At 60.5% G+C, this 24,323-nt stretch overlaps 1 protein-coding gene across 4 annotated transcripts in view; it reads left to right on the forward strand.

The window, feature by feature from the left end:
* The first annotated feature begins 173 nt into the window (after window positions 1-173).
* The window catches only part of Cd6 (CD6 molecule), a 29,581-nt gene continuing 5,431 nt past the window's right edge, over window positions 174-24,323 (forward strand). For 3 of the 4 annotated variants that reach the window (XM_087203722.1, XM_087203723.1, XM_087203724.1), the window contains exons 1-6: window positions 174-8,670; window positions 21,201-21,266; window positions 21,603-21,929; window positions 22,170-22,478; window positions 22,809-23,111; window positions 23,875-23,940. In XM_087203722.1, the coding sequence (XP_087059848.1) occupies window positions 8,610-8,670; window positions 21,201-21,266; window positions 21,603-21,929; window positions 22,170-22,478; window positions 22,809-23,111; window positions 23,875-23,940 (1,132 nt within the window). In that variant the 5' untranslated portion in view covers window positions 174-8,609. The remainder of the gene's footprint in view (window positions 8,671-21,200; window positions 21,267-21,602; window positions 21,930-22,169; window positions 22,479-22,808; window positions 23,112-23,874; window positions 23,941-24,323) is intronic. The other variant, XM_087203725.1, reaches the window with a different exon arrangement.

The raw sequence follows: 24,323 nt of genomic DNA on the forward strand, positions 1-24,323 counted from the left end.
CAGAAGCCCGCAGGGTCAAGCCACAGAGTGCAGATGCCGCGGAGGAAGGAAGTGGTCGCATTCAGGACACGGCAGCACCATTTGGACCCACAGGGCGTGGAGATTAAGCACGCTGGCCTCTGGCTAAACCCCAGCCACTGGCCCCCACCCTGGACTCCTCCTGCCCCAGCCTGTGGCCTGGCCATGCCTCTCGAGGCGGCTCTGCCCTGCACCCCGCTTCTCCATGTGGGTTGCAGCCAGAAGTCGCCTCTGCACAGGGACCTTATCCATCCCCTGTCTGGTTGCCCCTCTGGTTCTCCATGGCCTTGCCACAGCCTCCTGCCTCAGTGCCCTCGGCTTGGGCGGGACTGTTCATGCACTTTGCGGCTCCGCAGTAGAACACAGCTCCCAAGGCGAGATCTCAAGTGACGAGTGACGTCAGCAGGGCTGAGAGCCGCGGACCCGAAACTGGCTTTTAACCTCTGACATCTGCGCTGGGAGGGACAAGTGTATGGCCCGAGGGACCGGGAGGGGGCAGGCCCACACCCACGCCCTGTTTGTCACCGTGACCAGGGACCAGGGGCTTCAGATGAGGCAGCCAGGGGTGGGGAGACAGGCAGCCTCAGTGAGCTTCGTGTCACCTTCAGGGAGGCTGCGACCACTGCCCGAGGTCGTGGTGATGGAGTGCGGCTCACAGACCAGTGGCCGCCCCTTGGCAAGGTCACTAGGCCAGCAAAGGTGCCACGTGCAGCCAGGGAGCCAGCCTGACAAAGGCCGGTGCTGACTGGCTGTCATGATCTCCAGCAGGTGCAGATGGCGGGAACAGCTCCAGCAGCAGCCAGGCCCCAGGGACAGCCAGGAGAGGACAGCAGCAGACGGGCAGGTGTCTCTTCCTTGTCAATCAGCCTCCATCCCCAGTAGACGAGACAGGGACAGGGTGGCCCCTAGGGGAAGACCCAGCACTGCTGAGCTGGGGAGCAAGGGGCGGTTTGCCTCTTGCAGACAAAAGTGTCGTTCTGAATCGCTGTGACTCACCCAGGGCACAAGTGACAGCATGAGCAGCGTTGGGGCTCAGGACCTTGTGAGGAGCCCAGAGCTCAGGGCTGCAGCCACGCCCCACAAACCTAAGTGGTTTGGGCCTGATAGAGACAAACCACATGGTGCCACATTTTTATTTTTTGCATTTGTTATTTTTTAATATAAAAATTAAAAAGTGACTTCCTTCCTTAAGATTCTCTACATGAAAATTCCGATTTTTGGCCACCAGAAGTTATACAGGGCCTGGCAGCCCCGGGCCCACTCACCAGGGCCTGTGTGGCTGCCGCCCACCGAGTGGAGTGGCCCCGTGACGTGGCCGGTGGTGGCCTTGGCTGGAGGCTGGGGGGAGGCTTTTCACCTGCACCTCTGACTGTGGCTGCTGCGCCTGGCGCTGTGAAGGGGTCCCTGAGGCTGCAGGGACGTGGCCTCTCCAGTCTCCCGGTCCTCCTGGGGACCCCTGGCTTGGGGAAGTTCACAAGTACGCCTTGGGGAACCTCTCAGGCCCCAGCCCCACCTGCCAGGACCCAGCATGAGCACTTCTCGGGGTTGGAAAACGCCCTGAAACCTGGATCTGACTCCGGACTCCAGGCGTGGCAGGGCAGTCCAGGCCACGGTATCCTGGCAGTTACATGGACCGAGGTGGGCAGCAGATGCTGCACACAGACACATGGTGACTCGGCAAGGATGATGGGCCGTGGGCCCTACAGTGGGCAGGGCTTCATCAGGCCCTGCCCAGGCTGGCCTTGCATGTGCCGGGCAACTGGGGCTCCTCTCAAACCGGGCTGCCTGAGTCTCTGCCTGCAGGATGTCCTGGCTGGGGGGATCATGGGAGACAAAAATTGAAGCCACTTGGATAAAAGCACCCTAGCTGTGGAGCTGGGAGGACAGAGCAGAGGAAAGGGGTCAGAGCACACTGGCCTTGTCGGACGGCTGTGCCTTCACTGGGGGTGTTTCATCTTGACCCGCACCCAGGGTGGTCCATCTCCACTGCTCTGTGGTGCAGCAGGTGTACCAGGACTGCACCCCTGGGGCCTCGCTGTCCCTTGTGACTGCACAGCACCCTGCTCCGGTCCCCGAGGTCATGTGGCTGGGATGGATGCCCTCAGGGATGTGTGTTGTGGGAGGACAAGCTTGGGAGCTGCTGTTTTACCCCATTCCTGTGACCAGGACAGCTGGGGCCGGGTGGAGTGGCCCAGAGATGATGCCTTTCCGAGCCTCTGGTGCCAGATGAACCAGCAGGACATCCCCAGGGCACAGCTGAGAGGCGAGACAGATTCACCCCTGCCTGTGGAAGATGGCAGAGAGCCTGCACCCTCATGTCTTCCCTGTACCCTTGTCACCCAGGAGCAAGACCAGCATGGATGGGATTTAAGTGGGGTTCAACACTTACCACCATGTTGGCTGTCTGTCCCTGTGAAGGATACCTGTGTTAAACCAACTTTTAAGGAGGAGAGGTTTATTGGCTTATGGTTTCAGAGGGTGCAGTCCATGGCTACTGGGCTCTATTGCCTTGGACCTGTGGTGACGCAGTACATCATGGGGGAAGGGAACCATGCAATAGGCAAGATGCTCACCTCAGGCAACCTGGAAGTACAGAAACAGGAAGGGGTGGGGCCTCAACATCACCTTCAGGGCCATGCCCCCAGTGACCTCACTTTCTCTCTCTAGGCCCCTCCTCCTAAAGGTCACACCACCTCCCAATAGCACCATAGGCTGGGACCACACCTTTCAGGCACAGGTGTTTGAGGGGATATTCAAGATCCAAGCCCTGGCACCAGTGGTAGTTGTTTATTTAGTGTCCATTGTCACCGCCCTGTAGAAAAAGGCTTGGCTGTCCCGCCTGCCCTGTTTCAGACTCCCCCTCCTGTCCCCACGTTCCATGATGTTGCTCGGCACCTGTCTTCCCAGTGCCCATGCTGTCCCACCCTGCAGCACTCACTGCTGGGACAGTGGGCTTTCAGCTCAGGCTCGACACCGAGGCCAGTGTGCTCTGCTAGGCCTCCCTGGCGTGGAGTCGTTGAGTCCCAATCCCTTGGGTCCACGACGAGGGCCTGCTAGCACTGACCGCTCCTGTGTCGGCCACGAGCCTCATCCCTCCCACAGCCTCTCTGTGCACCTGCCCGACTCTGCCCTCAGACGCTCAGCTCCCAGCTACCTCTGACCTGCAGCTCGGCGCACGCTGCTCCTCCAGCCCAGAGCTTTCCAGGATGCCTCAGTATCGGTCCCCAGGTGTCACTTCTTCTGAGAAGTCTCCCTGGTTTCTCCCGCAGTGGTGTTGCCAGTGTTGTCCCCAGCAGGGACTCGTGTCGTAGCTGCCTGCTTGCTTGCCTGTTCCTCCTGGGTGGGGGGGAAGGGACACTTGGGGGACGTGAGTTGTATTTTCTTTTTTTTTTTGGTACCGGGGATTGAACTTGGGTCCTTGTGCTTGCACAGCAGGCAGCGAAACCACTGAGCTAAATTCCCGGCTATGAGTTGTATTTTCTTCATGTCTGTGCTTCAGTGCCTGGCGCCATGCTCAGGGTGTGCTGGCTGCATCCTCCTCAGAGGAATGGATGCGGAGCTGGACCAGCAGAGAGCAGGCCCTGCCTCGACCTCTTAAGTGCGTACTTAACCGCTCCATTTCTCAAAAGTGGAGGAGAACCACAGTTTACCTCGGAGGTTTTAAGGTGAGCGTCAGAATGAAATGACCCTGCAGTGCGCTAGTCCTGTAATCCAGGTCCAAGAGACATCTATACTTGCTGAGAGTGACACATGCCTGCAGTCACTCAGGCCTTGCAGTCAAGCCCAGCTGAGCAGCGCAGCGATCACAAATTCAGGTCCAGCCCCGGCAATTCAGCAACTTAGCAGCACCCTGTCTTTAAAAAAAAGGGATGGAAAAAAGACCAACAAAAAGGAAGCGAAGTATGTAAATAGGAAAGGGTGGCGGGATGAAGGGTGCACAGGGAATGGGAAAAACTAAGAACCAAGACACATCATGCACAGGTACAAGCACCCAATGATAAATGTAAACGTATTATATACCTAAAACATACCAATGAAAGAATTTAAGCAAAAAAAAAAAAAGGATGGAGAGGTAGCTCAGTGTGAAGGCTCTGAGTTCAGTCTTCAGTACCACAGAGCCTACCAAACAAATAAGTGAAGAAAGAAAGACAGAAAGGAAGAAAGAAGGGAAGGGAACCAGCCAGCTGACCATGTGCTGCACACTGTCCGGGTCAGAACAGTGAGCACAGGCCACACAAATCTCTGCCCTCACTCAGGTGGCTGGACGGGGCAGGGCTGACATTCTAAGCACTCTAAGTACAGGATGGAATGGAGTGCAGGGCAGTGCAGCACCACTGTGCCAGCTGGCCGGAGCCTTCTAGTCAGTCGGTGCCCCTCCTCCCCAGCAGCTGAGTCGCCTGTGAGGAGCTCAGAGCTGGGGCCGGACCCACCTGAGCGCAGCGCCTGGTGGGCAAACTCCCTCGGCGGGCAGAGTGGCCTCAGTGTCCCCTGTGCGAGGCTCCGGCACACAGCCCCTGGGGGCATCTGTCTGTGTGGCATCGGGGAGGGACCTCTGGGCCAGCAGCAGACCCACCTGTGCTACGTGGGAGGGCCATGGCTCAGGTTTTCGCTTTCTCCTGATGAAGAGTCAGCTTCTCCCCTGTAGCATCTGCTTTCTGCGCTGGGCCAGCCAAGGTCTGAGCGCAGTGCAGCGTGAGTGCCTGATGCCTGGGTTCTTGGGCATGGCCGGAGCGCTGCTGGGAGGCTTTGCAAACTGAGATGAGAAGGTCCCGCTACCGGGAGTCGTAAGTAAACGAGCCCCTGGCTTGGGCTCGCAGCCGGCACAGCTTGTACCCTCTCTTCAGAGCTCCGGATCCAGGAGGCACGGGCTGCGGGGGTCGCAGTGCAGGCCCCAGCCGCACGGCTTCCTGCTGCCTCCCTGCGCCCAAGCCTCCCTCTCTGCTTGCCATGCTCCTCCTGTGCCTTCCCTTTCTTTGCCTTCCTGCCTTCTGGGTGTATAGCGGTCTTTCTCCTCTCTATTCCAACTGACTGCTCTACTAGCTTTGCATGCACATTTAACTCAGCAAAGCAAAAGCTAGGTAACGTCTTTCCCTCCCACCAAATAACACAACTTTCTGACCCTGATCCAGTCTTACTGTTTGTGCATTAAGGTTTTGTGGTTCTTCAGTTTTATCTGTTTTTCCTAACTCTACCAAGTAGATGTTAGTATACTTATTTATGCAATTGATGCTTATTTAATCTACTTTTGTGATTATTTCTTGGCCAGCATTTTTACTTGAATCTCAGACTTTCTGGGATCATTTCCCTTGTTCTTGAAGAATGTCCTCTAGGACTCCCTTAGGTGAGGGCTGTTTGTTGTCAATTCTCTCAATTTTTATCTGAAATGGTGTCTGTCTTAATCCACCTTATGTTGTGGCTTAGTTACTTTCCTCTTGCTGAGACTCAGTAAGCAGCACCCACTTCTTTTTGTGTTTTGGTACTGGGGATCAAACTCAGGACCTTGTGCTTTCGAGGCAGGTGGAGGCACCACTGAGCTAAATCCGCAGCAGCACCCACTTCTTAAAGGGGCGGTTCATCTCCGCTCCCAGTTCCAGGGGATGATCCAGGCTCCCAGCTAGGAGCAGCTCGGCAGAGGGGCTGGCAGGAGACGCTGCTCACCCCACAGCGGGCCCAGCGGCCAGGAGGAGAGGAGGAGCAGGGGCCAGAATCTCCCTTCCTGTCTCAACCAGCGACCGCACGCGGCCACCCAGGCCCTGCCTCCTGCAGCGTTCTGAGCCACGCCCTCGCCCGTGGGTGAATCCCCTGCTGGGCACAGCGCCCCGTGACCCACACACAGAATCCTGGGGGACACTTTAGATCCACACCATAGCGTGCTGCCATGAGGACACCACACACTGCGTGAGAGCTCGCTCTCTCCCTCTCTCTCATTCCCTCTCTCTCTCTTTTCTTTTTGGCACTGGAAATCGAATCCAGGGCCTTTGCGCTGAGCCTCATCCCTAGCCATTTTATTTATTTATTTATTTATTTATTTATTTATTTATTTATTTTTTGGTACCGGAGATCGAACTCGGGTCCTTGCGCTTACGAGGCAGGCGACGGATCCACTGGGCCAAATCCCTGGCCCTAGCCATTTTAAATTTTTCTTATTTTGAGACCGAGTCTCACTAGCTCACTAAATTACCCTCATTGGGCTTGAACTTGTGGTCCTCCTGCCCCAGCCTCCCGGGTGGCTGGGATACAAGCATCCGCCCCATCCCCAGCTGAGATTCTGCTTTCAAAGATTATGTTTCCCATTTAGGCAGTCACTATCTGATTTTATTCTCCAAATCTCCCTGGCCATCTTTAATAGTCTCTGGTTCCTAATCTGTACCTTCAGTTACTACTTTCATTTCATCAAACACACGACGCTGTAGCCCCAATATCCAACACTTCCGGAGGTCTGGGCCTCCCTCCAGTCAGCTGCCAGGTGACACCTCACTCAAAGGCCTGTGATTATTCTTTCCACGTGAGCTCCTAGTCCTCGAGGCTTTCTGTAGGGAGCGTGAGGCCTGGCTTCGAGGTGACTTACCCCAGAGAGGCTTTTCCCGGCGTGTTGGAGGAATCCGACCACTGCCATCCTGGGTGAGCAGGGCCCACTTTAAATCCCTCCCCTGCTGTGCTCCCTGCTGCAGATGCCCATCCTGGGCCTAGGAGCCCCAAAGCCCCACCGCAGTTCCCAGTTCCTTCAGCCCTGCTCCTGACAGACAACGCGAAGCTCCCTGTGCGCCCTCAGGCCCTGTCCCCGGCAGAACCTCCCCCAGTCCACTGTGACTCCTTCCCTCCACAGCCCCCCTTTCCTCGCTCATGACCCCATGAAGACCCCCGGCCTGTACAGAGTTGCCGGTCTGGTCTCAGGCTTGCTCTAAATGAGCCTTCCCTGAGCTCACACCTGTTCCCTTTGCTCCTTCGGTCCTAACACTTGCTCCCCCCCCCCGGGCCTGGGCTCCTCCTCCCCCTCCATGCTGATGCTGCTGTCCATATGTCTGCAGTGCTGGAGCTGCATAGGTATCCTGACGTGCCCCTCTGGGCCTCAGTGGGCCAGGCCTAGGCCCTGGTGGTGTGGCCGGCCGGAGCTTCCCTCGTGCTCAGAGCCAGGGCTGAGCCAGGCGAGGTGCCCGAGAGGGTTCCTCCCCCTGTGCCTGCTGCGGTGCTGGAGGCAGAGCTCCCCCCACCCCGCTCACTTGGGCTCGTCCGTCACCGGCCCAGGGCCACCCTGAGCCCTGGACTGGTTCTTCTCTGTTGCTCTTGACCTCTGGCGATTTCCCTTCCTTTCTTGCATTTCTAGGATGGTGTAATATTGTTTCCCTTCCTTTCTTGCATTTCTAGGATGGTGTAATATTGTTCTCGTCAGCTTCCTGTTGCCGGGATGGAATGGCACAGGAGCGAAGGAGGAGAGGTGGATTCCGCTCCCAGCTGCACAGCCTCCTGTCCAGGTGGGCTGCTCCAGGCTTGGGTGCCCACGCCCGTGACAGAGGTGCTCGCCACACAGCAGAGGAACAGAGAGCTGGAGGCCGGTGCCGCCGCCGCCTCTCCTGCTGCTTTTTCTCCACACACCCTAGTCCCCCCAAAGCAACAGATCTGGCCCGGAGCTGGCCGTGCCTCTGTGCCCAAGCCCGTGTGCCTGCCTGTGCCGCCACAACTCTCCACCAGGGGGAGCCCCAGCCAGGCGCAGCAGACACCCTGCAGGGCTCCCGAGCCGGCCCCACCCAGGGTCCCCTGGGCTGGGCCAGGATGGGGCCGCCGGGTGTGGGCAGTTTAGACATCCCAAGCTACCCGTTGGTCCGCACACTCGGCACGCATGTATTCAGCACCCACTGTGCCCACAATGAAGCCCCCTTCTGTGGGGGCCACTCAGCACCTCCCAGGCGGCCCTGGCCTCCTCCTCCTCCTGCCCAGAAATCCAGCTCGGCTCCGGCTCCGGGAGGGCACCCCAGCTGTGTCATGTCAGGGCGGGTGCTACCGGTCAGGGCTCCTTCTCTGCCGACAGACGGACGATCGCCTCTCAGACCCCGGCCCCCCACCCCCGTCTGCGTCTGTCCAGGGGAATCCCGGGCTCCCGTCCCTCACTGCTCAGCCCCAGGGAGCAGGCCCAGCCCAGGCCATGGTCCCCGAGAGCCAGACCCGCGTAGGGAGACCTAGGAGCCACGGCTCCCAGGGTGCACTGGCTGAATCTGCTGAGCCGCTCACCCTGCACCGACAGGAGGGGCGCCGCACCTCCCGCCTGCCCTGCCTCCCCAGAAGCCCCTTGGGGCTGTGCTGTGCCACGCATGCACCTCTGGCTGTCCCGGGGCCTGGGGACCAGGCAGCTAGTGACATAGCAGCTGGGGCTCCCCCCGCACGCGCAGCAGCCTATTTCCTGGAGACCAAAACCACACGCAGCACATAGAGGGTGAGGTGCTCGCGGGCTGGGCTTGGCTGCCTGCGAGTGAGAAGCAGCGGCAGAGAGAGACACGAACTGGGACGGTCTGGGCCAGACGGCACCAGGCCACGGCCACGCCCACGCCCAGCCCCGGACGGCGCTGCCCACGGCCCGGCAGGCGTAGCCATCGCAGATGCCACCCGCCGTGTGGCTCTTCCTCGGCCTCACTGAATGGCTGTCGGCAGCCCTCTCAGGTACTCTCGGTCACCTCTGGCCTCCGAGCTGGAGGACTGGTCCTGCCCTCTGGGGGTTCAGTCACCTTTGTGGGGTCCAGGCCCTGGGTGCAGCAGCAGTGCACGGGGCCCCTTGCGAGGGCCCGGCCAGCACCCTGCCCCAGAGAGGCCACATGGGCCGGGATGAGGGGCAGCATACTCTGCGACGCACAGCGGGTCCTGGGGCTGGACGGGGCGGCGCAGCCTCACCCTGGGTGTGCGGGCCCTGCTCCCCTATTTCTGCTCAGCTCAGGAAGGAGCCTCCATACTTACCTGGCAGGGGAGATACCATGATCACAAGGGAAGGAGCCTCCTTCCAGACAGGCAGCGTGACAACAAGGGCAAGGCTCAGCTCTCCGGCCCCAGAAACAGCCCAGGGGCCCGGGACCCCAACAACCATCACTGGTGGCCAGTGGCCTGGGCACAAGCTGCTGGGTGATTTAGGAGCCCCTCGAGCTCCTGGCAGGTCTCCAAGCACAGGCACCCTCAGCACCACGGCTCCCACACCGGATTCTGGGCCCGGAGTGGGTCCCGAGGGCAGGGCCGGCGGGCATCTAGCTCGCGGTGGGCTCCTCGGGGCCCACTGCAGGCCAGGCTGAGGCCTGAGCCCCCCCCCAGTCGGGACTGTGGGGCCACTGCCGGGCCCTGTGGCTGGACCAGCAGTTTTCCTGAGGCTGCCACCAGGGGCTGCTGCCTCTGCCTGGGCTGAGAGTCGATGGGGAGCCCCCTCCCATCCGAGCTCCTCAAGGGCCTTCCCAGGGCCGGGTGAAGTCAGGGTGGCCTCCATCCAGGGCTCCTGCAGGAAAAGGGGGGGCCGAGCCTGACGAGGGGCACCCCAGGGCCCTGGGCAGAGCAGGACAGGCCCTGTAGGTCCCCGCGGTGGTGTCTGTCTCACCAGAGACCCAAGACCCGGCCCGCGAATCCCAGCACCCTCCTCCCCTGCGTAGTTTTGAAGCCACATTGCTGTCAGTGGAGTCAGGCTTTACTAACACAAGTTCAGTTTGGAAAGGAAACTTTGCATCGCTGCTGTAAATGGAAACTGCTGTCATTTGCTGTTAATGAAAGGTAGAGGAAAGGGTGAGATAAAGGACAGCCAGACCCAAGACAGGCTATGTTCTGGGCCTGAGCCCGATGCCGGGGACACCTGCACCCTGCTGGGGCAGACTCGGAGGAGACAGAGGCTGCGCCCTTCCGGGCTTTGGGAGAGCATGGAAGCACTTTGAGAGGGAGGTCTCAGGTCTGCGAACGAGTGGCCTAGGATGCTGCTTCCTGAGGCTGTAAGGGTCACCGAGGAGAAGCATGGCGGCCAGGAAGGGCTGGACAGGTGTGGGGCGCTGGCCCTGGAGCTGCCCCGGCCACTGCCCACCAGCCTCATGCAGCGTTCTTGCTCAGGCAGCCGGGCTTCAGCACACCTCTGGGGCCCTCCTGCTGAGTGACAGGGCTCAGAGACCAGAGGCACGGGCCGACACTCCAGCTCTTCCTGTTTCCTGATTAGCTGCCTGGGTGCGAGGTGGAGGGGCTGAGCTGGAAGCCCTGCAGGAGGCTGGCTGGGGTCCTGCCTCCAACCCAGACCCGCCGCACACCGGGGCCTCTCGTCTTCTTCTCTGGACCTCGGTTTCTCCGACAGTGAGGGATGATTTGGGCCCTGTGATGGGGTCACCAAGCACCAGCCTCCCCTCAGGGCGTCCCCAGGCCTGTGACCCTAGTTCTGCCTGCACGGTGGTTGGAAGACGCTCGAGGGCTGCTTCTGGGTGCTTAAAAAGGCAGCTGTGGTAACTCGGGAAGTAGTACTTTCCCAGGCTGGGGTGCTTGCCTAGCTGGCAAAGGCCCCGGGTTCCCTCCCTAGCACCCACTCCCCAAAGGAAACCAATTTCATTTCTTTAAAAATTTAAAGCATCTGTTGTTTCATTGACTTATAAATTCAAAATACAAATTGCTTCGTATTTATAAGTCTCGTATTTTTGTTTTCAGTCCTGTGCATTGAATCCAAGGGTGTTCTACCCCTGGGAGCTACGGCCCCGTCCTTATTTTTCATTTTGAGACAGGTCTCACCACGCTGCCCCGGCTGACCTTAAACTCCCCTTCTGCTTGTCTCAGCCTCCCGAATACCCAGGACTGTATAGGTCTGAGCCACGACACCCAGCCAAGCCCAGTCACTTTAACAATGACTTCCAGGCGCCTGAGATTAACATTTGAGCCAATCAAGATGAGCATAGTGTGCTTCCTTAGATAATAAATGCCCCTTACACATGTAGCTAATTAATTCCCTTAGATCCGGTAGCATCTGAAATGTAGTGGCTCACATTGAGGCATATAAAATATAAAACACACACCAGATGGGCTTCCGCAGGGTGTGTAAGCTCTCCTCGACGAACTAGACGTGGTCACATGTTGCAGTGATGCTATTCTGGGCATGAGGGTTAAATGAACTGTATTTTCACAGTCGACTTCACTGCTTCTCTTAGTTTTCAACATGGCTGTTTGAGGCTGCGAGCACAGTTGTGGCTCGTGTGACCCTCACTCTGAGCAGCGCTGCCGGTGGTGTTCTGAGCCGTCTTCCAGAGGGAGGGAACCCTGCCGTTGTGCGGGGCTGGGATGGGAGCCTGGTGGGCGAGCGCTCAGCACCACGCTCCAGCCAACTCTGAATCACATTTTATTACCGAAGAGCAACAGAACCTTCCTGGGGATTTGGGAGGATGCTGGGGGTCTAGGCAGCTAACACCGGCAGAGCGACTCCAGCGCACTCCTAGTATTCTAGCGATGCTCATGGGCACTGCTGATTCCCCTCAATGTTTCTCCTGAAACCTGCCTGAGCTCAAGTCCCCCACCCATCTGCGAGGCCCCGAAGCATCACCCGGGGATGGCTCCCGGCCCCTGGGCAGTGGCTGTCCCGGGCTGGCCCCGGAGGAGGCAGTGCCTTCAGCAAGACCTGGGTGCTGTTCCAGGGTCTCTGGCTCACCCAGAGCATCTTCAGTTTCGTTTTCTTCTCGTGGCACTGGGGATGGAAACGGGGTGCTCTGCCATGGAGCCCCATCCCGACACCCTCCACCCCGGTACCAGGGATGGAACTCAGGACCTTGTGCTTGCGAGGCAGGCACAGTGCCACTGAGCTAAGCCTCTGGCCCATGGCACTTTTTATTTTTGAGGCAAGGTCTCTAAGTCACCCAGGCTGGTTTGCACTTGTGATCCTCCTGCCTCAGCCTCCTGAGTCATGGGGCTCATGGGCTGGACCACCACACCGGCCTAGGGGGCCTCCTTTCCTGGCAGGAAGGCTTGGGAATTCAGTTGGTCCAGGGCTTGGATTCTGAGGCTCAGGAACCAAGGTTCTCGCTGGGCCAGGGAGGAACACGCCAGTGGCCACGCCGGAGGCTTTAGGACAGGGGCTGCAGGGCATCCAAGAGGCCTGCTGGGAGGGAGCTCTAGGGACCCGGCCTCCCTCCCCCAGCCTCAGCCTTGGACTCGACCCAACCACCGTGAGCCCCAGGCCAGGGGCCAGCGCAGCCCGGTTCCCACCTCTGGCCAGCCACGCGTGGCTGGACCTCGCTGGCCTTGGGCAGGGCCCAGGCACAGGAAGGACAGAGTGGCTCCTGCCAGGTCCCTGCCAGCCACCTGGCAGCTCCCTTCTTGGACCACCCTCGGCCCACATGGAAGGAAAGGCTTGGGAGAGCTCAGCCGTGTGGACATGGCCCTGAGCACCCAGCTGTGCTCCAGCTGGGGCCTGGCAACCACGGTCGCTTGTTGAGCGGGGAGGGACGCAGGGCCAGAGGCCAGGACACCGCTCCTGCAAGCCCTGAGAAAGGACCGAGGCCGCCCTCAGGACTGAGCCAGGGAGCTGAGGGGCACGGGAGAGGGGCCTCAGCCCAGGGCACCAGGAGCCCCTCCCGGCCCTGGGTACCGTGCAGCAGGGTGGTACCTGAGCGCTCATCCCCGGTTTGATGCTGGGGGAAACTGAGTCCCTATGGCTTCAGGAAGAGAGGGAGCCCTTGGGGCAAGAAGGGCATGCAGGGAGTTCCTTCCTTTTTTGGGCCCTAATTTCTCCCTGGAAAAATAGTCTTTTCTTCTTTCTTTTTTGAGGTACTGAGGATTGGACCAGGCTTTCATACTGAGCTAGGCCCAGTCCTTTTTTTATTTTGAGATAGTCTTGCGAAGTTGTGAGTTTGCCCAGGCTGGGATTGATCTTTCCATCCTCCTGCCTCAGCCTTCCAGAGTGCTGGGATGGCAGGTGTGCACCACCAGGCCCAGCTAGGTGGACAAATTGAACACTGAGGCTCGGGTGTCAGCAGAGTGTGGCAGGGAGCCCACAGCCCGAGTGCGAATGCAGGAGGAGGTGTTCCCGAGACGGGTTAGCATAGCGCGCGTTCACCCCGTGGCAGCCCCTCTGACAGGTGGGGCAGACTCCCGTCCTGCTTGTCTGCCCCTGGGTGCCAGGCCTGAGACAGAGGCTCAGAGCCTCCCTGCACCAAATACATCGGGAGAAGGTGGCCGAACGCGTTGGGCCTCCCAGGACCCCGGGACCATGGCAGGGACACCCGGCCCCCCGCCTCTCCCAGCCTCCCCAGGGAGACCGGCAGAGCACTAGTCTCAGGGTGGGCGGCGGGGCCAGGGCGGTGCAGGTCTGGCTGTCCCGGGGCCGAGCGAGGGGCTGGGGGCACCGGTGCCCAGTGCCCCCGGAGGGGAGGGGAGGGGAGGGCCAAGCAGCCGCCCTGCTGTCTCCAGATGTCTGCTCCTGTCTCTTCTCCTGAGCCCTCAGAGGAGCCAGAGAGGAGCTCACTCACCTAACCACGCCACTGTGTTTTTAGCAGACTTCTTCCACTTAGCCGTGGCACATTCGTCCAGAGGGGAAACCGGCTCGGATGAAGTGCCGGCAGCCAGGCTGCTGACTTTGTTAGGCTTTGGCCAGCTGTGGCAACCGCACCCTTCAGAGCCAGAGAGAAATCTGCCCCGCAGGCCCCACGTGATGCTCCCGCTCTGCTCCCTGTTCGTCTAGGGTGCTTTCCCAGGTCTTTCTCTCCGGCGCCTCGACCTTCTTATTTCACGTAGCATTATGGTCCCTAAGTGCATTTCTTTACCTGTGAATGACTCAGGCTTCTCCTTCTTCATGGCAGAGTAGTGCTCCATTCCGTGTAAATACCTTTCTTTGTCCTGTCATTTGTTGAGGGACATGTAGGCTGCTTCCAAGGCTTAGCTCTTATGAATGGTGCTGCTGTACACACGAGTGTGTGTGGATCCCAGGCTTGGATGCCTTTGGCTCTTTTGGAAGAGGCTCAGCAGGGCAGGGCGTGGTGGCTGTGCAGAGCCGGGCTGGGGACTGAGACTCTGTCGCCTGGGCTGTGTCTGCCTCCCTCAGATCCAGGGCCGGCTGCTCTGTGTCTCCCATCATCCTCTGCGCAGAGCCAGGCATGGGAAGTGTTTTGCTGATGGGGAATCGGCATGGAGAGGCAGTGGGGAGCCGGGAAAGCACCCCCAACTTCCCCATTCACCAACTTCCCCAACACCCCCAGGGAAACTGAGGCAGGCGTGTGGCCGGCTAAGAGCACCTGCTGGGGAGACAGCCAGAGTGAAGGTGGGCGTTCAATGTCCCCTTCCAGGGACCCACGTTCACTTCCTGGACTCGAATCCAGGCCCCACTGGACCTCAGCCTGGTGCTGGTGGCCCCAGCTGCTGGTGATGGCCCGTGGCAGCCCCGCATGCCCGGTGAACCTGCCAGAGCTGCCAACCTCCCTTGGGCCCTGGACTGGGTGGGAGACATCTGTCCCTGTGCCAAACATGGTGCCGCTGCCCCTGCCCAGGGCTGGACCACCAAGGCCCCGTCAGGCCCCCTCTGCTTCAGTAACCGCTGCTCTCCCTGGCTGCCCTCACCCCAGTAAGCTCTGTTGTTCCAGAAAGTTCTGTGACCTCTGTCTCCCTCTCTCTCAGGGTCTTGCTAAATTGCCCAGGCTGAGCTCAAACTTCCAACCCTCCAGCCTCAGCCGCCCAGAGCGCTGGGATTAAAAGGTGGGCCACCCTGCCAGGCTTCCTACATCTTTTGCACCTAAATATCCCAGGCCGTAAAGTGGCGACAGGAATTGCCCTAGGCCTGCGCACAGTTGAGGAGACTAGAGAACCCACCACGGGAAACACACGCAGGACGCATCCATGGGGCTCATTTTTGAAGATTTTTGCTTTTATTTTGTTACTAAAATTGTATATAGTAAAATGCCACAGACTTTAGAAAATACAGAAAAACAAAAGAAAAGGAAAACTCCCCACTCACACCATCTTCAAAGACAGCTGTGCTGGGAATCGAACAAACCCCACCCCACGGCCAGATCCGGCTCCATGCATGCTCGGTTCTAACAGGAAAGAATTCGTGGGCTGGGAAAGTAGCTCAGTGGTTCTGCCGCCTGCCTCGCAAGCGCAAGGTCCCGAGTTTGATCCCCAGTACCAAAAAAAAAAAAAAAGAATTTGTAAGAAAGAAAACCCTGAGACGTCGTCAACACCCTCCCTTCCCCTTCCCCTCCCGCCCGCACCCTTTGGCCCACATTTCTATGTTTTTAGTACAAAAAACGCTCCCCTGGCTGGTGGCCGGTGAGGACGTGAGCGGCGCTTCACACAGCTCCTGTCCCAGCCAAGGGCTCTGCAGCTGGCTGGCTCCTGTTTCCAAGCTCTCCCAAGTCGGTAAAGAGTTAGGCCGTGCATCCAGCTGAATAATCCAGCCTGTGCTCGACCCAGCGTTCAAGGGTGGTGGAAAATGTGAATGTTCCAGTTTAAAAACTTCTCTCAGGAGAAGACCCACTGCCACGACCTCCCCTGAAACCCTGCCCTCACACGCTCCTCCACTGTCCTGGCCACTTTCTGCAGCAGCTCGGCAGGCCTTTCCTGGGTGTCTTTAGGAGGGGTGGCCAACAGATGGGGACGCCGCTGCCCACTGCTGCCGGTGGAAAGGCAGCTCTCGAAAGCTTGGCGCTGTGTCCCCTCCATCCCACTCACCGTGTGGCCGCTGGCTCTTCCCCGAGGTCGGAATCAACAGGAAAGGGAAATGTTTTGCATGGAGTCAGGACATCCAGGAAGCCACAGAAAGGCAGAAAGAGGCAGAACTGCTTCAGAAAGTGGCCAGGATGAGGGGAACATTCTGAGGCGGCTTCAGGACCATGTGTCTTTTGCTATAAAACATTTCTGAGGGATTCAAAGTACTGTACCTGTAGACCACACACATCATACTTATCTCCAGCTGGATTGTTCGTCCCGTCCTATGATTCTCTGCTTCGGTACACACCCGGAACAGGCCACAGGCCTCCTCGACACATGTAAGGCTGCAGTTTCGGCTCAGCTCTGAGGGTGCCGGGCTTCATCGCAGTGCCCTCGGCCCCTCTCCCGGGTGCTCGGTCTGTAAGGGCATGGGGCCCTGCATCTCTGGTGTGAGCCTACTTTGTGTGCACACGCGTCCGGCCCATGTGCACACGCTGGAGGCCAGCGACTGACTGGGTGGGAGCTGGGTTTCCCTGACCTCAGGCCAGTCCTGGGACGGAGGTTTCTGTGCCCACCAGGAGAGAGGTAAGCGGGCACCGGAAGGGCTCTGCCCATGGTCACGCTGCGGAAAGTGAGGAGGAAGCCAGCTTCCTCCAGCATGCTCGGTTCCGATCCAAAGCTCGGCTGTCTGACACCTGGAGGCTGGGCCACCGAGCCCTCTCTGTCCCAGCCCGTGCGGAGGGGGCTGGAGAAGCCGGGCCAGGGGAGGCTGTGCCCTTGGAGCCCAGCCGGTGTGACCCGGGGCTCATGGCCGCCCTGGTCGCTGCCCAAGGCACAGCCAAGGCTGCAGCCTTTCCACCCCAGTAACTTCTGCTGCCATGGCAACCATAGCCGAGCACCTCCCGGACCGGGGCTGAGTGAGCAGCGGGCGGGTGGGCGGGCAGAGCACAGGCTGGGGCAGGAGAGGCCCTGTGTGGAGAGGAAGCAGCCAGGCGCCCGCCCTGGGACGCGAGGTTAGTCTCGGGCGTGGCCCCTCACCCTTGGTCCTGGGCACCAGCGGCTGCCCTCGGGTGAGCTGAGAGTGAGCACGAGGTCCCCCAGGTGACGCCAGATGTCACCTGTGAACTGGGGACTCTGGTCCGGCTCTGGTTCCTCCCCACACAGTTAGCACTGGGCCCAGAACAAACCCAGGGCCCCGCGCATGCTAAGTAAGCACCCCACCACAGACGTGCAATACCAGGCCCTGGGGATTTCAATTTTCTAGCTGCCAAAAAAAAAAAAGTATGATGGTGCATGCTTGTAATAGCACAAGGAGGCTGAGGCAGGAGGCTCACAAGTCTGAGTCCAACTTGGGCAATGTATGACAGCCCTGTCTCAAACTGCAATGAAAAGGAAGGCCTGGGTGTAGCTCGGTGGTGGATACCCTGGCTGGCATGTGCGAGGCCCTGGCTCGGGTTGCCATTGCCGGACTGCACGCGTTCAAATCTCACGTCTATTACCGTCCACCTTGGCGACTCTCTAACCTCTGTCCCTGATTCTCGGTGACGGCGCCGGGTGGTGAGGGAGGCCCAGCTCCCATCACCTCACCATAACCAGAGTGCAGGCCCTGAGAGGCGGGAAACTCGCGTCTCTGTCCCTGTTCTGCAGGAAGAAATGGGGCCGGAGCGGGCCGGGGCTGCCCTCTTCCCCAGTGGGGGAGCGTGATCTAGGGACCCAGCCACTCTGCTCTGGCCCTGGGAGCAGGAGTGGGTGGCTGAGCTCACCACACCCGCAGGAAGATGTCTGTGTAATTATTTGGAGACATTTAATTTTGCTTTTGGTTTTTTGAGACAGGGTCTCACTACATAGCCCAGGCTGGCCTTAAACTTGTGGCATCCTCCTGCCTCAGCCTCCCGAGTGCTAGAGTCACAGGCATGCGCCACCGCGCCCTGCTGAAGATGTTTAATTTTGATGTAGAACATGTGAAAATTTTACAAGGACGCAAAGCAGAGAGAAGGCAGGAAAACTCGTCGCCTGCGTGTGTTTTCTCTCTCCTGTGCTCATTCTTTGCTGCCGAGGGGACGTCTGGGTGTTTACGTCCTGCAGTCCTGCAGCATCGCTTCCGGGCTGGGCACCGGGCAGACGCAGTGGGGACTGAAACAGACCCCAGCTGCCCAGGAGGGCCAGGCCCCTAATGTGACCGTGGCCCAGCCGCACTCAGCACCAGGCCCCTGGCTCACTGTGGGCACAGCAGGCTGCCGAGGGCAGGGTGGGCTCTCGGGGTCTCCTCTCAGCGTCTTGGCCGTCAGTGACCTTCGCCTGCTCCTGCCCAGCCTGAGCAGCCAGCGTCAATCACGGAAAACTCCAGATATCTGGGGGTTTCCTGTCCGTTAGACAATCTGCTGCCTCCAGCGTGGATGGCCCAGTGTTTGCCTTGTCCTGTTTCCAAGCCTTTCTTGTCTGGCTCTGAGAGCCAGCGTGGCCGGAAGCTCCTGTCCCTCTTGCCCCCGGGCCATGCATGGATAGCTGCATATCACCCCTTCGTCCTCCCTGAGCCTGCCCCGGGCTGCTCCCCATTCCAGTCGCAGGAGCCGGTGAGCCGCAGGCTTGGTGTCAGGCCCGTGTCATGTGGTCAGCCGCCTCCACGCCCAGCTCTGATGCGTGGACCTGACCTCTGTGGACTGTGCCACACGGGGCTCTTGCTTTTCTTCTTTTTTGTGACTTTGAGACAGACTTGCTACGTTGCCTAACTGTCCTTGAGGATGGGACCCTCCCGCCTCAGCCTCCCAAGTAGCTGGATCATGGGTACGTGGCACTAGGCAGGGCTATTTCTTGGGGACAGATTCTCAGCAGTGGGAACAGAGTCTGCTTGCGTGGCTAGTTGCTGGGGCCATTGTTGAGCTGGCGCACATGCTGGCAAGCCCTTGGCACTGACCCGGGCTCCTCCAGGGCTCCCAGCCAGCACCCACAGCCCACGCACGTCCTTTCTGCCCACACCTGGCCAGTGAGGGTCACGCGGCTCCACCTACCCAGCTGTCGGGAGGCAGAGAGGGGACTTTCCCAACACCGCTGGGGCCCAGCACGGTGCCCCGGGAACCCCAGGGCCCTGAGGGTCCCGGCCGAGCCTGCTGGCCCACAGCTGGCAGCTGGGGCTCACTTTCCTCCAGAGCCTTTGCCGCCTCCGCTGCATCTCTGCCCACAGCACCATGGGCCTGGCTGACGTAGACTCCACAGAGGACTTTTCCTCTTTCTTTCTTTCTTTCTTTCTTTCTTTCTTTCTTTCTTTCTTTCTTTCTTTCTTTCTTTCTTTCTCTTTCTCTCTTTTCTTTGGCAGTACTGGGGATTGATCCAAGGCTGGGCTGGAATTTGCAATCCTCCTGCCTCAGCCTCCCACAGAGCCCCATTTTCTCAGACTCTTCTCCAGAGGCTCCTTAGGGCTCCTGGTCCTGCTGTCTCTGTGCCCCTTCATGCCCCTCCCCTGGAGTCAAACTTAGATGGTCTTCCCCAGGTCCTGACCCCTCAGGGCCTTTGCTGACGGCCTGACTTGGAGACAGTTGTGCTTGCGGCTGGCAGCTTCCTACTCACTCTTCCAGTCAGTCAGTCGATCAACAAACAATCTGCTGAGCTCCTCGGGGCACACACAGTTGACCTTGGCCACTAGGATTTTCCTATCTGGTGGGAAATACATGTGACTTTGTGCAAGAGAAAGTGGTGTCCCAGAGTCAGAGAGTAACAGTGCAGCACTGAGCCACAGCTACACACACACACACACACACACACACACACACACACACATGCACGAGAGCAGCCAGTGCCCTAGGCCTCCAACTCTCCCACAAACCTCACAGGTGCACAGGCCGTTGCCATGGGAACGGAGACCCTGCAGTCCTCTCTCAGGGGCCTCTGAAGCGTGGCCTCTGAAGTGGCTCTGAATCCTGCGTCACTTCCCTGGGCGCCAAGCCAGGCAGGTGTGTGTGCGCGGCATGTGTGCACGTGCGCGCCCAGGAGGTGTGAGCTCAGGGTCTCCTGGGCAGCACCAGTCTGAGTCTTCTGCCACTGTGCCGGGCAGGGCCATTTGCGGGGCTCAGCCATGGAGGACCGTTCTCGCTCAGCAGGACTCGCATGGGCCCAGCCCACCCTGCCTGCTCACAAAGCAGCGCGGAGCCAGCACCTTGGGGACAGATCGGCCCCAGTTCTGCCCTTGGCTACCATGAGGGAAGCGATGACACCATGGCAGGGGCTGGGGACGACTGAGCCAGGCCAGCATGGCCAGTGTGACCACTGTGAGGGAAGCGATGGCCTCCGGTCAGGGGCAGTGGGCAGCGGGCACCAGGGTGCCACCCTCCACTCTTCCTGCCAGGCCTCCACCCACAGGACCCACAGAAGCCAAAAGGCTAGGAAGCTGCTAGGCTCTGCCTCTGGCAGAGGGGACAGCGACTCTGGAGGTATAGGGAAGGGAGTGGGATGTTTCCAGGACCCACAGTGGGCCCTGGCCTCCCGTGAGCCACAACAGCACAAGGCTAATTATAGACAGGAAAGGAGACAGAGAGAAGCTGGGTCTTGGGACTGATCAGTGCTGCTGATGGCAGCAAAGACAAAGGCCCCCAAGCACATCCATTATTTACTGAATACAATCGTCAGAAGGAACAGGGAGCTAGGGAGCTTTGAAGGCATCTAGTGAAACACTCTGAACACCTGGCATGATGGTGCCAGGCAGGGCTGTCAGGGAGTAGGCACTGCTTATCTTGCTAGGATAGAAGAAATGGGTACTGGGACGAGGCGCAATTAGCAAGCAACCCACAAGGTTAGGAAGAAGCCATAATTCAGGGAAAAGGGTTTTAATTGGGGTCACACTGACCTCAGCTGCACATAACTCAGCAGGGCCCTGCCACTTCACAGGCCAGGACTTGGGCCTCAGTGACAGCCATCAGCAAGAGAGAAATGCTAGCCCAACTCTGCTAGCTGACACGCCCATGTGAGTCATGCAGGGCTTCAGTCTGATTCCTGATATGAAACAGTACAGCCGAATTAGGGAAAGCAAGAAGCATGTGCCACTCACAGCCCGCTATTACTGGGACATCTGCTACATGCAGAATCAAAAGGACTGTGCCTGGCAGGGACAATCAGCTGATCCCTCAGCCTCCCTTTTGGTGAATACCTGCACCCACTTGCCATGCTGGCAATTGCAGCGGGCAGAACAGGTGCTGGCAAAGGTGCTCTGTCCTCTAACCGCACTTCACGGTCCCTGGGCCCCAGCCCGCAAGTCCCAGGTACCCACGGTGTGGGGGAAATGCCTGGATTCTCCAGGCTGTGCTTTTTCCAAACCTCCTCCACTTCTCAGCTTCTGGGGCATCTCATTTCAGCCCCATGATGCTTTCCCGGGGCACAGCCGTGTTGTGGGTCTGGCCCAGGAGGGAAGGCCATGCCACTCCAGGCTGGGCAGTTTGCCCCTGGCCTGAAGGTGCCAGTTGCCCCAAGCCAGGACAGAATCTTTCCAAAGCCAGGCTCCAGGAAGCCCCCAGCTTCAGGCACCTCTGGGCCCCAAGCCCAAGGCTGCTCACCCCGGCTCTGCCCCTTCCTCTCAGGTCTGCTGCCCCCAGCCACACCCTCACCCGGCCAGCACAATGCCAGCAGCAAGGCCCCTGAGCCAGGTGAGAGCCCTCCTGCTGGGGCCTCTGGGGAACGGGCAGAGGGGGATGGGGCCCCTGACTTCAGGCAACACTGCTCCTCCTGACCAGGGTGCAAGTCCCCTCAGATTCCCGGAGAACGGAGCTGAGAGCCAGGAGCCAGAGCCACAAGGGGGACCCTAGAGGCCGGGTTCTGTCACTCCGGCCGGCCCCAGCCTGGCCTCCAGTCGCCCTCGGGTGCTCTCTCCTGACTGCAGGGTGCCCGGAGGGTCAGTCCCAGGAGCCTCTCTCTCAGCCCCATTGTGAAGGCGGGAGCGGGAAAGGTGTGGGCGGGGCCGTCAGCCAGACCTCTCCCTCCAGGGGCATGGCCGGGGCTGCGCCTGGCCAACTCCAGCAGCCACTGCCTCGGGGAGGTGCAGGTCCGCCTCGGAGCCACCTGGGCACCCGTTTGCGGGGCGCAGTGGGACCAGCAGGCCGCTGAGGCCGTGTGCCGCGCCTTGGGCTGTGGCGGGGCAGAGGCGACCCCTGAGCCTGAGCCCGGGAGCCCCGTGGGCAACACCAGTGTCACCAACGCCACGCGTGGACCTGCGCTCACCATCTGGTGCCAGGGCCCTGAGTGGAGCCTCTGCGAGGTGGTGGAGGACGCGTGTGGCATCGACGTGAGCCCAGCCAGCGTCACCTGCACAGGTATGAGCGGCCCCTGCGGCCCCAAACCCAGCCTGGCTGAACACTTCCTGACCCCTGCAAGCTGGGGCCCCCCACCAGGGACTGGGTCCCGCACCCCACCCACGCAGAAGACTCCCACGAACGCTGGGCCCCGCCCCTGCGAGCCTACCCCTGCAGCCCTACCCCTCCCCTGCGAGCCGGGACCCCACCTCCCAGGCCCCGCCCACCGGCCGGCCCCGCCCACCTCCCATCCCTCCCCAGAGGCCCGCGCCCTGCGGCTGGTGGGTGGCGGCAGCGCATGTGCCGGCCGTGTGGAGATGCTGGAGGGCGGCGCGTGGGGCACTGTGTGCGACGACGCGTGGGACCTGCAGGACGCACACGTGGCGTGCAGGCAGCTGGGCTGCGGCTGGGCCGTGGAGGCCGCGCCTGGCCTGCGCTTCCCGGCCGGCCGCGGTCCCATCCACCGCGACGTGGTGACCTGCGGGGGCCACGAGGCGCAGCTGTGGGACTGCGAGGGGCGGCCGGGCGGCTACTGCGGCCACAAGGAGGACGCGGGCGTCGTGTGCTCAGGTGAGTAGCGGGCGGGCCCGAGCCGGAGGACGCTGTGCAGCCCCGCGAGGGCCCAGGGTGGGTGCGGCCAGGGGGAGCTGCTGGCCTTCCGGCGAGACCCGGTTCCGGTCCGGCCTGAGCCTGTGTCGACCTGCGGGTGTTAAACGTGAACAACGACCTGGCACCGGGTCAGGGCCGCCGATGCCGCCCAGGTGCTGGTCAGGAAACCCCCCGTGGGGCTCCAGGTGCTGGTCCCGAGCAGGGGTGGCCAGGCAGGTGTGCAGGTGGGAGGGACGCGGGCTCCTGTGGGGCCCGGGCTCCGCACCTCACAGAGCCCCGTCCCGTCCCAAGAGCACCAGTCCTGGCGCCTGACGGGAGGCGGTGACCGCTGCGACGGCCAGGTGGAGGTGCAGTTCCGCGGGGTGTGGAGCACAGTGTGTGACAGCGCCTGGTACCGGCCCGAGGCCGACGTGCTGTGCCGGGCCCTGGGCTGCGGACTCGAGGTGGACCGGCCCCCGGGGCAGGCTCACTCGCTGCCAGGCAGGATGTTCTACTCCTGCACGGGGGAGGAGGCCGCGCCCTCTCTCTGCACCTGGAGATTCAACAATTCCAACTTGTGCAGCCAGTCGCGGGCAGCCAGAGTCCTCTGCTCAGGTACCTGGCCCTCCGCGACCCCAGGTTGGGACCCCAAGTTCTGTCTGAGTCTGGTGGAGCAGGAACTGCACCCTCCCTTCGCCCAGTGGGAGCTGGACAAGGCATTAGGGCTGAGTGCCTAGCAGAGAGGGAGCCACTGGGCTCCCCAGGGCGGGCGATCCTGGAAACCGCAGCGTTAGGAGACCGGATAGCCGCCCGACGGCCTCCTCGTGGCCGGGCAGTGCCAAACACCGCAGCTCCCTTCAGCCCGGCCTCGGACACGGAGGCGGTGTTGATTGTGAGCCAGGCAGCATCCCAGGAATCAGAGAAAAGCAGGCGCTGCTGGAGCAAGCTCATGGTGGTGTCAGACGTAGCGAGGTGACTTGGAGGCGTGTCTGGGTCCCAGCTCTGTCGTTTACAGAGGCCCCTTAGCCTCCAGTTTCCCGGAGATCCCCTCACACCTGCCGGGCTGGGGTGTGCTTGCTCCCTGTGAGAGAAGGGTGGGGCCTGGGGCCCACATACCCCATCCCTGAGGCCCTGGGAACACCCGGGGTCCATGTGCTGCAGCAGAGGTACAGAAAGGAGGGAGGATTCCTCCACTAGATCCGCCTTCTAACCAGAGCACCCGGGCCTGGAACCACGGGCTCCCCGTTGCTGGGCAGGGGTTTCCTGAGCCTGTGCCCCAGTTCCAGGCCCCTTGCCCATCCTACTGGGTTCCTGGCACCATCCCTGGCTTGTAGTAGGTGCTTATGGGTGTGCAAGTGAGCAGGGTGCTTTCTCCCAGGTTCCCAGACACCACACAACCTGTCCTCCTCCCGAGGCCCATTGAGCGTGCAGCCAGCGACTGTCGGTGAGTGCTGCTTCCCGAAGAAGTCCGGGCGTGCATGCGTGTGTGTGTGCACGTGTGCCCGCATGTGTGTGTTCGTGCATACGTGGGCACACGCGTGTGGGTGTGTGCATGCCTGCCCAAAGGAGGACTGCTGGTTTGTCCCCGACCCTCCCAGCCACGGGCCCTGCCCCCAGGGCTCTCTGGGGGCTCTGTCTCCCCGATGACCTCCCAGACCACAGCTCCCAGGTGCCCCCACTGTCCTGGGGGCTCCTCCCGGCAGGCGGCAGGCAGAGCAGGCTGGGGCCCTTGAGTAGGTGTTGGGGTGCCTGGCGGCAGCCGCTGTGTTCTTGAGGTTCAGGCTCCGTCTTCGCCTGAGCTTCTCCTCTGGGCGCCTCAGGCTGCGC

Source organism: Heterocephalus glaber, unplaced genomic scaffold (assembly GCF_053883595.1).
Source record: "Heterocephalus glaber isolate CG9 unplaced genomic scaffold, H.glaber_assembly_v1.0 deba00001806, whole genome shotgun sequence".
Classification (NCBI taxonomy): domain Eukaryota; kingdom Metazoa; phylum Chordata; class Mammalia; order Rodentia; family Bathyergidae; genus Heterocephalus; species Heterocephalus glaber.